Source organism: Dipodomys merriami, unplaced genomic scaffold (genome assembly GCF_024711535.1).
Source record: "Dipodomys merriami isolate MVZ:Mamm:240054 unplaced genomic scaffold, mDipMer1.0.p SCAF_22, whole genome shotgun sequence".
NCBI lineage: Eukaryota > Metazoa > Chordata > Mammalia > Rodentia > Heteromyidae > Dipodomys > Dipodomys merriami.
In genome coordinates, this window is record NW_027203604.1 from 8471032 (window position 1) to 8486018 (window position 14987).

A 14987-nucleotide genomic window follows, 5' to 3' on the forward strand; every position below is an offset into this window, starting at 1 on the left:
GTACCGCCAGAGCTTGTTGCCACGAGTTACCCACATTTTCCTCAGTGCCCTTGCAGCTTCAGCACTGATAACCCAAACCGGCTAATCGGCATTCGTAAAACACGGCATGGCATCCAAGAACAACACACAGCTCTGGGCGCGCATCTCCGTACCGTTTATCCAGGATAGGTCCTGTGCTGGGCTCACACCTGTAACCCTAGCTATTCAGGAGGATGGGATCTGACGATGGCGGTTCTAAGCCAGCCTGGGCAGGAAAGTCGGAGAGGCTCATCTCAAATTAACGAGCAAAACAGTCGCAAGTGGAGGTGTAGCTCCAGCAGTAGGGCACCCGTCATAAGCAAAAAGCCTAGCAAGAACAACTCTACCGATCACTTTGGGTAGTTACATTTTAACACGAAACCTTCCTATTCACTATTTAAGGGTATCTCTTCATCTGTTTGTGCTTTATTTGGTAACTTCCAGAAGTTTTCAGTGTAGCGGGTCTTTTGCCTCCTTGCTTTATTGTTTATTATTTTATGTATTTTATTCTGCTCCTCCTTCCTGATTGTGAGGATCCAACCAATGGCCTGACACCTGGCAGGCAAGCGCTGTCACTGATGTACATCTCCAGCCTTACATGTCATCCTCTTTTGATGTGATTTTTAACTCGAATTCTTTACTTTTTCATTGCATAGAAATGCAATTTATTTTTGTGAATTTTGATAGCTTAACTTTGCTGGACTTATGAGGTAACAAGTATCTTTTTTTAGTGGATTTCTTTCCCCCCACAGTACTGTGGTTTGGACTCAGGGATTACTGGCTGGTACTTTACCACTAAACTACACTTGGAAGCTTTTTGCTCTACTTTCATATAAGGTTGCAAGCTTTTTGCCCAGAACAGCCTTGGGCTATGATCTTCTATTTAGGATTGATGCATACCTGATATTACAAGAATGAATGAATGGACTTATTTGCTGAGATGAGACCTCACCAGCTTTCTCCATAATCATTCCAATCTTCACCATCCAAGTAGCTAGGATTACAGCTGTGTGTACCATGCCCTAGAGATTTCCACCTAAGATTATATCATATGTAGAGAAAGGTAATTTTATTTCTTCTGTTTCAATGTGAATGCTTTTTGTTCCTTTTTTGCCCTTGCTTTGGCTAGAGCCTCTAGAACAAAGTTGAATATAAGTGGTGAAAGTGAGCTTCTTTACGTTACTGATTTTAGAACTAAAGGTTTTCCACTATTAGTATGATGTCAGTTCTTGGGTTTATTATAAATTACTTTTATTATGTATTCCCAATTGTTTAGATCCAGAAAAGGGAGGCTGGGAATGTGGCTTAGTGGTAGAGTGTTTGCCTAGCATGCATGAAGCCCTGGGTTTGATTCCTCAGTACCACATAAACAGAAGTCAGAAGTGGTGCAGTGACTCAAGTGGTAGAACATTATCCTTGAGCTGAGCTGAAAAGCTGAAGGACAGTGCCCAGGCCCACAGTTCAGGCCCCACAACGAAAGGACTTCTTAGACTCAGTAATTGTAATATTCCTCCTCTCCTATCTTATACTTTTAGTTGTTTTAGCATTTGGAAAAATTCCCTGACATTATTTTCCAAGGATTCTGTTCAGTTATTTTCTTTTTTTGTTTTTGTTTTTTTGGGTCCGGTCGTGGGGCCTGAACTCTGGGCCTGGGTGCTGTCCCTCAGCTCTTCAGCTCAAGGCTAGCGCTCTACCACTTGAGCCACAGCGCCACTTCCAGCTTTTTTTTGCTTATATGGTGCTGAGGAATCGAACCCAGGGCCTCAGGCATGCAAGGCAAGCGCTCTACCACTGAGCCACCTTCCCAGCCCCAGTTATTTTCTTTTTTGTTTTTCTTTTTGTGCAGACACTGGGGCTTGACCTTGGGACCTCAAGTTTTTAGCAAGGCTAGTGCTCTACCACGTTGAGTCACACCTCCACTTCTGGCTTTTTGCTCGTTGATAGGAGATAAGAGCCTCATAGACTTTTTGGCCTGAGATGACTTCAATTCTTGATCTTCAGATCTGTCTGCTGAGTAGCTAGGATTAGAGGTATAAGCTACCAGCACCTAGATCTCAATGTTGAATATTTAATTTCTGCTGTGTGATCAAGAACATTTTCACTTTTTTTTTTTTTGTCAGTATGGGGTTTGAACTCTGGGCCTGGGTGTTGTCCTTCAGCTCTTCAGCTCTACCACTTGAGCCACAGTGCCACTTCTGGTTTTTTGGTGGTTTACACCAAACAAGAGTCTCACAACTTTCCTGCCTGGGCTGACTTTGAACTGCAATTCTTAGATCTCATCCTCCTGAATTGCTAGGATTACAGGTGTGAGCCACTAGCATTGTGCTGTTTTCTGATGGTGTACTACATAGGGGAGAATAGGACCCCAATCGGAATGGATGGTTTTGGAAACATCCCAACAGATACATCCAAGTGTGTTTTACTAATTTCCTAGGCATTTCTCAATCCAATGGAGTTGACAATCAAAATCAACCATTACACCATTAATAAAATACCTTTCAGTAAGGATCCTGAGTCCTTGCAAATTATTTACTCTAAGAATTGAGTTAAGAAGAACTCCAAACTTGCAAATATTTGTTATTGTGATTCTGCTACCCAAGGCCACAATCACTCTATTGTCTCTCTAGAAGATAAACCTTCACATGCAAAGTGGCCAGTGTTGTCAAGCAGTGTGGTAATGGGGAGACACTTGAATTGTTCAGTCTTCCCTAAATTTATTTATTTATTTTTTGGGTCCAGTCGTGGGGCCTGAACTTTGAGCCTGGGCGCTGTCCCTCAGCTCTTCAGCTCAAGGCTAGCACTCTACCACTTGAGCCACCGCGCCACTTCAGCTTTTTTCTTGTGTGGTGCTGAGGAATCGAACCCAGGGCCTTGAGCATACAAGGCAAGTGCTCTACCACTGAGCCACCTTCCCAGCCCCTCTTCCCTATATTTATGTCTCATCTTTACCTAGACATCAGCTGGTGCAGAAGATTCTGACCCTATGTTTCTTAATCCCTCAATTGTTTGTTTATAATTGTTTATGTTTTCTTCTACCTATCAACTTATTTAATATTCATTTATCTGCTTTCTAATTCTCCCAAATCTGGCTGTTGTTTTTCTTCATTTCTCCAACTTTTGTGGGTTTGTGTTTGGGTACACTGAGGAACATCATTCAGATCAGATCATTCTTCAAAAGAATGTAATGTGGATAGCTGTTCTACTCTCAGACATACTGATGCCAGTGACACAAATCCCGTTGGCTGATTTTGGACATTGATCAATGCAGGAATACGAGGCTAGGACACTCACTGTTTCTAAACTTTGAACTAGACTAAATAGAACCTTTATCTGGAGACTCCACTAGTCTGACCATGAATTAGTTTCAGAGTTTCATTGTATTCTACAGTTTTTCTAATCAATCTTCTTGTATTTCTTTCAGTGTCAAACCCATTGTTTTTTTTTGTCAGTCGTGGGGCTTGAACTCTGGGCTTGGGTGCTGTCTCTGCGCTCTTCAGCTCAAAGCGAGTGCTCTACCACTTGAGCCACAGCACCACTTCCAGTTTTCGAGTGGTTTATTGGAGATAAGAATCTCATGAACTTTCCTGCCTGGGCTGGCTTTGAACCGTGATCCTCAGATCTCAGCCTCCTGATTACCTAGTATTACAGGAGTGAGCCACCGGCGCCCGGCCCACATTGTTGTCTGATGGGGTCTCTACCTATACTTGCTCCCCCATCCCCTTATCATTCAGTAAATACTGACATATCTAATTTTGCCTTGGCATGTTTCTCTAAGGACTCAAACTGTTACCCAGGATTTTGGGAAGAGGTAATGTTGGTTTTAATAGATTATCTTAATATAGATAGTATTTTTAACATTTCAAGTTTCATTAAACTGTGGAAAAAAATGAAATTACCCCCCCCCCACACACATATATTGCTAAGAGTCTGCTTATTGTTTTGATCTGCTGAAACTTAAAATATTCCATTAAATTACCCAGGAAAATCCAGGTAGCAGAAATATAAAACATGATCACTTATTTAGGAAATTTTAGGGAGTGGAGCTGTGGCTCAAAGTGGTAGAGCACTAGCCTTGAGCAGAAAAGATCGGGGACAGTGTCCAAGTCCTGAATAAGAACCCCATAACTGACAAAAAATAAAACAAGATAAAAGGAGCTGGGCGCTGGTGGCTCATGCCTGTAATCCTAGCTACTCAGGAGGCTGAGATCTGAGGATTGTGGTTCAAAACTAGCCTGGGCAGGAAAATCTGTGACACTTACCTTCAATTAACTACCAGAAAAGCAGAAGTGGTAGAGTGCTAGCCTCAAGCAGAAAACATCAAGGACAGTGCCCAGGTCCCGAGTCCAAGCCCCATAACCACAACCACCATACTATCACCACCACTACCACCACCACCACCAACAAAAAGGAGATTTCAAATTGGCCTGAGAAGTCCATAAAATGATAAACATATATATATATATATATATATATACTATGCCATCTGAAATCACGTCTACTGTCCGTGCTTAAGAACTTAAGTACAGAAATTGTGGTGCTGAGGTAACAGTATAACCTTCTCCCAACATAACTGCATAGGTATTTAAGGTTAAGTGTGATCATTATGTAAAGTTTCAAGTCACTTAATCCCACTTCAGTTTCAGGCCAAAAGGAGCATATAAGTCATGCACCTAAAGGAAGTATCTTCAGTGAGTCGATGTGTATGTACATGTAAGGGATGGGTATGAACCAGGAAAAGGCTGACGGTACCACAGCAATGACACAGTATTAGCTCTCTGCAGTTGTTGGTAATACAGAAACATACACAGTCTTCATATTCAAAGTCTTCATGGGGATATCTTCTGTGATTTCTAGAATGTAAAGGGAAAGGTTTTATACACATATATACATAAACAAATTGACCAAAGGATGATATTTACAGAAGAGTACAATGGTGTAACTCCTTTGAACAACTAACAAACTGTTCAACAATAAAATGAATACCAGGAAGCTGCAACATGTTTTGCAGGGCAGGGGAAGGGTGTGTGTGTGTGTGTGTGTGTGTGTGTGTGTGCGTGCCTGTGTGTGTGTGTAGAGAAAACAAACTATGTCATCTCTGTCATTATATTAAATGTACATTATGTAAAAACTAAACTATGTAACTTGAGGACAGGGATGGGAGGGACGGGGGAGAGTGATGGAAGTGGTGACTCTAAATCAAGATGCACTGTACTCATAATCTAACCTGTGGAGTTGAAACCTTTCGTACAACAACTTAAAAAAATAAATGTTTTACCTATTGGGCATATACAAATATAATACATGTATATATAATTTTGAATGTTACCTGTGTAATAAAGAATTTGGTAAGATAGGTCTTACTATTGTCCCAGCTCTGAGGGAAATCTCTACACATGATCATTTATGATATTGAGATGACTCAGGGTAGACTCAGTCCAGCTAGGACTAACTATATGGTACAAGTGGGGGACTTGGGATCACATAATAACAGTCAAGACAAAGAACAACTACATGGGCAATGATTCAATCATGCCTATATAAGGAAATCTCTAAAAACTCTGGACATAAAGACTCCAGTGAGCTTCTCCATTTGGTCATACCCTATATGTTGTCACATGATTAAGGCTAGAAGGGGGTGACGCTGACCATTAAGCAAGGATGACCTGAAGTTCCTCATTTGTCCACTCTCCAGATTCTGCCCTTTGTATCTTTCTTTGTCTGGTTCCAGTTGTTTTCCTCCCCTATAACAAATCTGTGCGTTTTAACACCTTTCAGTGAGTTTGTCTTTCCAGCAAATTACTGAATATGAGGGCTCAATAGCCTTAGGTGGTAGATGGTATCTGAAGTGATGATAATCGTGTGTGTGTGTGTGTGTGTGTGTGTGTGTATGTGTGTGTGTGTATGTGTATGTGTATGTGTGTGTGTGTGTGTGTGTGTGCCTGAATGAGTTTTTTTCCTCAAGGCTAGCACACTACCACTTGAGCAACAGCTCCACTCAGGCTTCACTTAGTGAAAGATTTATTATAGGGCAAGGATAACAACTGGAACCAGACAAAGAAAGATACAAAGGGCAGAATCTGGAGAGTGGACAAATGAGGAACTTCAGGTCATTCATCTTTGCTTAATGGTCAGTGTCACCCCCTTCTAGCCTTAATCATGTGACAATATATAGGGTATGACCAAGTGGAGAAGCTCACTGGAGTCTTTATGTCCAGAGTTTTTAGAGATTTCCTTATATAGGCATGATTGATTCATTGCCCATTTAGTTGTTCTTTGTCTTGACTATTATCCCAAGTCCCCAACTTGTACCATATAGTTAGTCCTAGCTGGACTGAGTCTACCCTAAGTCATCTCAATATCATAAATGATCATGTGTATATGAAGTACTTCTATCAGGGAATTCCGATAAATCCAAGGATTTAGAGATTTCCCTCAGAGCTGGGACTTTGATAAAACTTGTCATACCAAATTCTTTATTACATAGGTAACATTCACTTAGTCAATGCCTAAGTGGAGCTGTTAATTAAATAGTCTCAAGGACTTTCCTGCCTGGTCTGGCTTCCAACTCGATTCTCAGATATTAGCCTCCTGAGTAGCAAGGATTCCAGGCATGAGCCACCAGTGCCTAACTAAAAGTGATGATAATCTTGTGTAGATTATTCCCTCATAATTGAATGTAACTCTTTGTAGATGGAGTCAAGAATTTTGAGTAAATTACCAGAAACTATCAGATGACTTATTATCATTTTTCTTTATGAACAAGAAATTTCCTAGGCCTATAGAAATAGACTAACAGAAGTCTCCAGAGTGGCTTCTAAATGAAACTCCCCAAGAATGAAAGAATAGCTAGCTCTAGATAAAGGGAAGTAGAAGAAGAGATCCCACACGGAAGAGCTGTTTAGGGACGCAATTCCAGTGGCAACAATGGTAAAGTGAACTAGATGAATACACAGGATTATACAACGGAGCTCTGAAGTACAGCTTGGATGTCTATCCAGAGGTTGACAAAACAGGCATGGAAGCTGGGAGATGAATGAAAGGGGAGGAGATGCCAGACAGTGGCTTGTGCCAGTCCCTCTCCTGAGTTTCTGTTCTCATAAATACTGGATGTGAAATATGTCAACTGCTAATCCAATTCTCCATATTATAATGGGCCCCAATAAAGCAATGCACGTGAACATGCTTTATACACTGAAGAGTAAGGTAATTGATCGTAGTGCTAGTTGTAAGTTTCCTTCAGGTTGCTATTTTACAATACTATAGAATTTTGGTTTTTGGGGAAGAGAATAATTTTAGGGTGGACAAATATGCTTGTTTATCTAAAAAATATTTTAGGTTATTTCCAAAACAAAAAGTATTCATCTCTTTAATTATTTATTCCCTCTCTCCTTCCCTTCTATTGTCCTTTTATCCCACCCTCTCTGTTCTTTTTAATGGCACTGAGGATTGACTTGCATATGCTAGGCAAGCCTTCTACCACTGAGCTACATTCTGCCCTTAAGTATTATTATTATTATTGATTGTAGGGCTTGAACTCTGGCCCTAGGGGCTGTCCCTCAATTCTTTAGCTCAAGGTGAGCACTCTACCACCTGAGCCACAGTGCCACTTTTCATTTTCTGGTGGTTTATTGGGGATAAAATTCTCACTGACTTTCCTGCCTGGACTGGCTTTGATCTGCAATGCTCAGATCTCAGCCTCCTGAGTAGCTAGGATTACAGGTGTGAGCCACTGGCACCCGGCTTTAAATTTTTTTTTTTTGGTCCGGTAGTGGGGCCTGAACTCTGGGCCTGGGCGCTGTCCCTCAGTTCTTCAGCTCAAGGCTAGTGCTCTACCACTTGAGCCACAGCGCCACTTCCGGCTTTTTTCTTTTTGCTTATATGGTGCTGAGGAATCGAACCCAGGGCCTCGAGCATACAAGGCAAGCGCTCTACCACTGAGCCACCTTCCCAGCCCCGGCTTTAAATATTTTTTAAAAATATTATTTTCTGAAGGAAAAAAAAAATACCATCTCTTATATACTTATGTACAAATTATTAATAGCATCAAAATCTACTTTCAATGAAGAAAAAACCTTCTGGTGCATAATCAACTTACCTTGTGTTTGAGCCTCATTCAGAAAGAGCTTGAGCTTCCTGCTTCGAAGGCCAAATACCTTGGCTGCTTCATGCAGAAGACCTTGATGGGTGAGTCCATTCTGCCCAAGTGGGTTTTCAAGCAGGAGAGTGCCTACTGTTCCCATTAAACACTCTACAGAAGAAACAACATACTGGATTAATTCCCCAGGGTGTACTGTAGCAGAGGAGACAGCAGACAGCTCTACTGGGCCATGATGAAAGCTTCAAAAGCCTCCAGTGGGCACAGAAGTGACACTCTGACAGTTGGAGGTACAGTCTATACAGAAACAGCCTTCAGCCATTCAGATGAAGAGGAAGGTAAAAAGAAAAAGCAAGTTGCCAGTACCTTGGGACCAGTTAGGCTAATAAGATTTCAGTAAAAATATGTACAATAAGATACAAAGCGAGTCTGATAATTAAGGTCTGGATATGTACCAGCTTCCAGAACATTTTCCAATAAGAAAAAAAGGAAAAAAAAAACACAAAATGAAACTAGTTTCATTTAGCTGTAATTTCTACCTATTTATTATATTTTTATCTATCTATCTATCTATCTATCTATCTATCTATCTATCTATCTATCTATCTATCTATCTATCTATCTATCTATCTATCTATCTATCTATGTATGTATGAAGTGAGCTTTCTGTGCAGATAGACCATGCTGGTTATAAACTGTCAATCTTCCTCGCACAGCCATCCAAGTAGAATAACAGTAAGTATGGGCCACCATGCTTGGCTATAGCTCACATTTCAAAACACTACTTTGAAGCTGGCATGAAAAATACAGGATGGGCCGGGCGCTAGTGGCTCATGCCTGTAATCCTAGCTACTCAGGAGGCTGAGATCTGAGGATCGCGGTTCAAAGCCAGCCTGGGCAGGAAAGACCGTGAGACTCCTATCTCCAATAAACCACCAGAAAACCGGAAGTGGCGCTGTAGCTCAAGTGGTAGAGTGCTCGCCTTGAGCTGAAGAGCTGAGGGACAGCGCCCAGGCCCGGAGTTCAAGCCCCACGACCGACAAAAAAAAAAAAAAAAATACAGGATGGGTGGCTCTTGCCACCCATTATAGGCTTATGCCTATAATCCTAGCTACCCAAGAGGCTCAGATCTGAGGATCGTGCTTCAAAGCCAGCCTGGAAGTAGAATTGCTAACAGGAAAATCCATAAGACTCTTATCTCCAATTAACCACCAAAAAGCCAGATACGGAGCTGTGGTTCAAGTGGTATCCTTGATCAAAAAAGCTCAAGGGCTTGGTATCCTTGATCAAAAAAGCTCAAGGGCTTGGTTGGTGGTCTTTGTGTCTTGGCAGATACTTATTTAGTATCTGGGGACAATTTATCACAGCCAAGTATATCTTTAGGTTGTTGAGGTTTTGCTGCTTGTATTTATTGAATTTGCATTTTAGTTGTTATCTTTGTGTCATAGCATAACTTCTTTTCACAACCATGCATCAATAACTTTAGAGATTTGTAGGGGTATAAAATCTGAGAGAGAAATGTTAATGAATTAGCTCAGAATTGCTAACACAAATGTAAACTGAGAAGAGTAATCCATTAAAAGAAAAAACTGCAAGAAGTACGTACTATTAAAAAGTTGAGTTTTAATGATTTGTTGCATTAGTATGTTGTCTGAGATGAAACTCTGTAAAGAGTAGCTGTAGGAACTATGATGTTTTCTTTAATGTCATTTCCACAGAATGTTTCAGGACATATTTAGTAAACTGAGGGTATGGATAAAAAAAAAAAAATTACTACCACAGACTTTGTGCCCAGAAACCTAGACTTAAATGCTAAAGAGTTGTGTAAATTTGTAAATTCTAAAAACCTTAATTTGCTCAATAATAAAGTGGGGGTAATGAAATACTTAAATCACAGCAGTAGTGAAAGGTAAAACAAATAATATTTACAACAAATATGAAAGGTCTAAATAAGCATCTAACAAGAAGAGATATTGTTATTGCTTTTGTTGTTACTGCCTCTGTATTATTGTGATAGATGGGAAAAATTACCTGTAACATAAATAAATACCTATGCGTAAACAACGACAACAACAAAAAAGCTCAGGGGCAATGCCTTGGTCCTGAGTTCAAGCACTAACACTAGCACTAAGCAAATAAAAAGAAAACAATTTGGGGCTGGGAAGGTGGCTCAGAGGTAGAGCGCTTGCCTTGCATGCATGAGGCCCTGGGTTCGATTCCTCAGTACCACATAAGCAAAAAGAAAAAAACCAGAAGTGGCGCTGTGGCTCAAGTGGAAGAGCGCTTGCCTTGAGCTGAGGAACTGAGGGACAGCGCCCAGGCCCAGAGTTCAGGCCCCACGACTGGACCCAAAAAAAAGAAAAAAAGAAAACAATTTGTCAGACATTCTAGTCACCTTACTGTTGACTGTTGAGGGAGAACATACCTTGTGGCTTTACATTGAGGAGTTGCAGGTTAATATATTGACAAAGAAGACTGCTAGGACTGTTGGTTGAAGAGGGAGTGGATCCTGTAGTCACGCAAAGTGTTTTTCCACTAAGATTCAGTAGGTCAGTTTGGTTTTGTATTTCTAAAAAGAACAATAACAAGTTTGGAGCCATTTACTTTTTCCTACTTCACTATTAAATTATCATGATTTTTTTTTAAATGACTCTTTCCATTTATTTTTTTTTTTACCAAAGGATATTGCCTTTTCTTATAAACCAGTCTTTAATGATATCAAGGATTTAATTTTTTTGGAATGGGGAGAAAGGGATGTTGGGGATTGAGCCTGGGGCTTTGTAAATGCTAAGCACACATTCTACCACCAAATTTTCATCCTGCAAATAGTAGGAAATCAAAATGCTGCAGAATCAATGGCATGGTATTCAAAACTTAAAATTTTAGTGCCTGAGTTTAATAAGATTCAGGTACTATGTTTAAATGAAACTGTAAGTTACCAGAGAGGATTCTAAATTGTGTCTAACAGGAGCAGAATAATTTGGGAAATTTGCTTCTTGGTAAGTCCAAGGTTTTTAGCTAATTATCCAGTGAGGAGGCAAAAAGAGACACCATAGGGTAGGTGCTGCTGGACAGCGGCTGCCGCCTCAGAATGCAATGGTTCTGCAGCACAGCTGATGGGAAATGAGGACCTGCAGACATCCATGCACTTCCTCCATACCTGAGTTACCACAGAAGACAGCCAGATCTTCATTTTTAATACCAAAAATGCTAGTAACAACACTCTTTAGCTTTAAAAGGTCCAATCTGTTTTCACCTTTTGGATTTTCCAAAAGCAATACTCCACCTAAAAACAAAACAAAACAAAACAAAACCCTCACACACACAAAAAGTAAGATCACATTAAATGAAATTTAAAAATCAATGAATAAAATTTTCTTCAGCAAATGTTAAATTTGAGAAAACTCAATGGATACAAAGAAGGTTCAAACTCTTTCCCTTCCCAAGTGTATAGTACGTATGTTTCCATAATATGTATTTGGTTGAGAGCTGTCCTCTAATAAGCAATCTGTTGTCATCTTTTGCTAGATTTAAATATCATAATTTTTAATCACCATTTTGCATTTTGTGTCATTTTTTTTTTTTTTTTTTTGGGTCCGATCGTGGGGCCTGAACTCTGGGCCTGGGCACTGTCCCTCAGTGCTTCAGCTCAAGGCTAGCGCTCTACCACTTAAGCCACAGCGTCACTTCCGGCTTTTTTCTTTTTGCTTATGTGGTGCTGAGGAATCTAACCCAGGGCCTTGAGCATGCAAGGCAAGCGCTCTACCACTGAGCCACCTTCCCAGCCCCATTTTGTGTCATTTTTAAGTCCTTATGGTACAGAGTGGTTAAAAATATTTGAGGGCTGAAGGCGTGGCTTAAATGGTAGAGCACCAACTGACTAATAATCAAGCCTACCAAGCATGAGGTCTCAGTTCAAACCCTAGTACCAGAAAAAATACCCAGCCAGGAGAAAAGTCTGCAAGAACCTAGCTCCAAAACAGAACAGCAAAAAAGGCAGACTGGAAGCTCAGCTATTATCAGACCAACTCAGTGAGCAAGCCAAAGAAGAGTCAGGCTCTGAGTTCAAGTTTCAGTAACACAAAAAACAAAAGAAAACACCAAAAAACAAACTGCAAGTGGTCTTTCTTTTTGGTCTATGTACTACAACTTGAACTGGATTCTTTTTTTTTTTATTTTTCTTTTTTTTTGTGAACACACTGTACAGAGGGGTTACAATTACATGGGCAGGATAATACGTACATTTATTATCAAGCATTGCAGCCTCCTCCTTTGTTTACCCTTCACATCCCTTCCCAGCCTCCCCCCCACCCAATCCACCCCGCCCCCCCCCCCCCCCCCCCGCAACATTGTAAAGCTCGTTTTTGACATGACAACTTGTTTGAACTGGATTCATGATCAGCCTTTTCTGTTCCATTTTTCTGCTTCCATCTGGTGCTCTATTAGTTGAGACACATCTCCAGTCTAGCATTTTGCTGATTAATTGGACATAAGAGTCTCATGAATTTTTCTGCCAGGGCTGGAAAGTTGGCTCAGTGGTAGAGCACTTGCCTTGCATGCATGAGGCCCTGGGTTAGATTCCTCAGCACCATATAAGCAAAAAGAAAAGAAAAAGCCGGAAGTGGCGCTGTGGCTCAAGTGGTAGAGTGCTAGCCTTGAGCTGAAGAGCTGAGGGACAGTGCCCAGGCCCAGAGTTCAGGGCCCACGACCGGACCACCAAAAAAAAGAAAAAGAAATTCAGCCTCCTGAGTAGGCAGGATTATAAGCCACTGGTGCCAGCCCAATTTTCAAACTAGATGGTGTTTCCACTAATTTTATTTGTTGGTCATAATGTTTGTAAAAGATACCCAAGCCTGTAGATTGCTTTTGATTCTTTTCTTAGTATCTTTTACAAGGCAAACTATTTTCGTGTTGAAGTTCAATCCACTATTTTCTTTTTTATGAACAGTATTTTCAGTGTCAGGATTTTAAAACTTTTAATTGGGCTGGGAAGGTGGCTCAGTGGTAGAGTGCTTGCCTTGCATGCCTGAGGCCCTGGGTTTGATTCCTCAGCACCACATAAGCAAAAAGAAAAATGCCAGAAGTGGGCTGTGGCTCAAGTGGTAGAGCGCTAGCCTTGAGCTGAAAAGCTGAAGGACAGCGTCCAGGCCCAGAGTTCAGGCCCCACGACTGGACCCCCCCAAAACAAACAAAAAACTTTTTTTTTTTTTTTTTTGTCGGTCGTGGGGCTTGAACTCTGGGCCTGAGCGCTGTCCCTCAGCTCTTCAGCTCAAGGCGAGCGCTCTACCACTTGAGCTACAGCGCCACTTCCGGTTTTCTGGTGGTTTATTGGAGATAGGAGTCTCACCGTCTCTCCTGCCCGGGCTGGCTTTGAACCGCGATCCTCAGATCTCAGCCTCCTGAGTAGCTAGGATTACAGGCGTGAGCCACCAGCGCCCGGCCAAAAAACTTTTAATTAAAAAAAGTACTCAATATAAATTAACGTTTCTCTGAATACAGAATTTGTTTAGTGTTTGCTGGTACTAAGGTTTGAACTCAAGGCCTGGATGCAGAAGGTCAGGATTCTAGACCAGCAACAAATTAGCAAGATCTGGGGCGGGGAAGGTAACTCAGTGGTAGAGTGCTTGCCTTGGGTGCATGAAGCCCAGGGTTTGATTCCTCAGCACCACATAAGCAGAAAAAGCCAGAAGTGGCGCTGTGGCTCAAATGGTAGAGTGCTAGCCTTGAGCTGAAGAGCTGAGGGACAGGGCCCAGGCCATGAGATCAGGCCCCATGACCAGCAAAAAAAACCAAAACAAAACAAAAAAACAAATTAGCAAGATCCATCTCAAAAAAAAAAAAAAAAAAAAAATTAGCCAGGCTTCATGATGATGTTTGCTTGTGGTTCCAGTTACCTGGGAGGCTGTAGGAGGGAAGATCCTGGTCCAGGCCAGCAAGTAAAAATATGAGACCCTATCTAGACAATATTATTGAAACTAAAAATGATTGGATGTATAAATATACACACATGTATACACACATATATGTAGGCATATATACATATATATTTATATATGTATATATATATACATATACATGCATATATAGACATATGTATATATATATATGTGTATAGATGTGTGTGTATATATCTCAAGTACAAAGCATTAGTGCAAACCTTTGAGTTCAAATCCTAGTATTGACAAAAAAAGACTAACCAATCAATATTAAGATCATACTAACTGGGATCATAAGGCTAGGTAATAACTTCAAAAAATAATTAACTGGTTCATAAAACTGCAATCTCAGTATTGAGTGTAATAACTAAGTCAGGTGCCAGTGGCTCACCCTTATAATCCTAACTACTCAGGAGGCTGAAATCTGAGGGTCACAGTTTGAAGCCAGCCCAGGCAGGAAAGTACATGAGACTCTTATCTCCAATTAACCATCAAAAAAGTCAAAAGAAGAGCTGTGGCTCAAGTGGTAGAGCACTAGTCTTGAGCACAAAAGCTCAGGGACAGTGTCTAGGCTCAGAGTTCAAGCCCCAGGACCAGCAAATAATAATGAACAAATGAGTAAATAATAAAATGAATATTAACTAAATATCAAGGAAATGCAGCAGCAGCTGTTCATGTAGAAGCCAGCTAATTACTGAAAGTGGTAGACTATGAAATCAAATGAACTCCATAAAACTATGCCAAGGCACTTATGATAGCACACTTAAGGACTACTGTTTATCTGATTGGGGAAAAACAACATCAGTATGTATACGTACATAAACTTAATATTGAAATGTGGGGTCACAGAGGGCCTAGGTGACCATTTGACCCCACTAAGTATTTAGGTAAGCTTTCTTTTTTCAAATTTTTTAATTTTTATTATGAAAATACTGTAC

General features: G+C 40.7%; 1 protein-coding gene across 1 annotated transcript in view; it reads right to left on the minus strand.

Moving 5' to 3' along the window:
- Positions 1-164: 164 nt before the first annotated feature.
- Positions 165-14987, minus strand: part of Iars1 (isoleucyl-tRNA synthetase 1) — a 76525-nt gene continuing 61702 nt past the window's right edge. The window contains exons 31-34 of the mRNA XM_070033262.1: positions 11274-11399; positions 10539-10682; positions 8114-8266; positions 165-4868 (exon numbers count right to left, since the gene is read on the minus strand). Of these exons, the coding sequence (XP_069889363.1) occupies positions 4786-4868; positions 8114-8266; positions 10539-10682; positions 11274-11399 (506 nt within the window). The 3' untranslated portion in view covers positions 165-4785. The remainder of the gene's footprint in view (positions 4869-8113; positions 8267-10538; positions 10683-11273; positions 11400-14987) is intronic.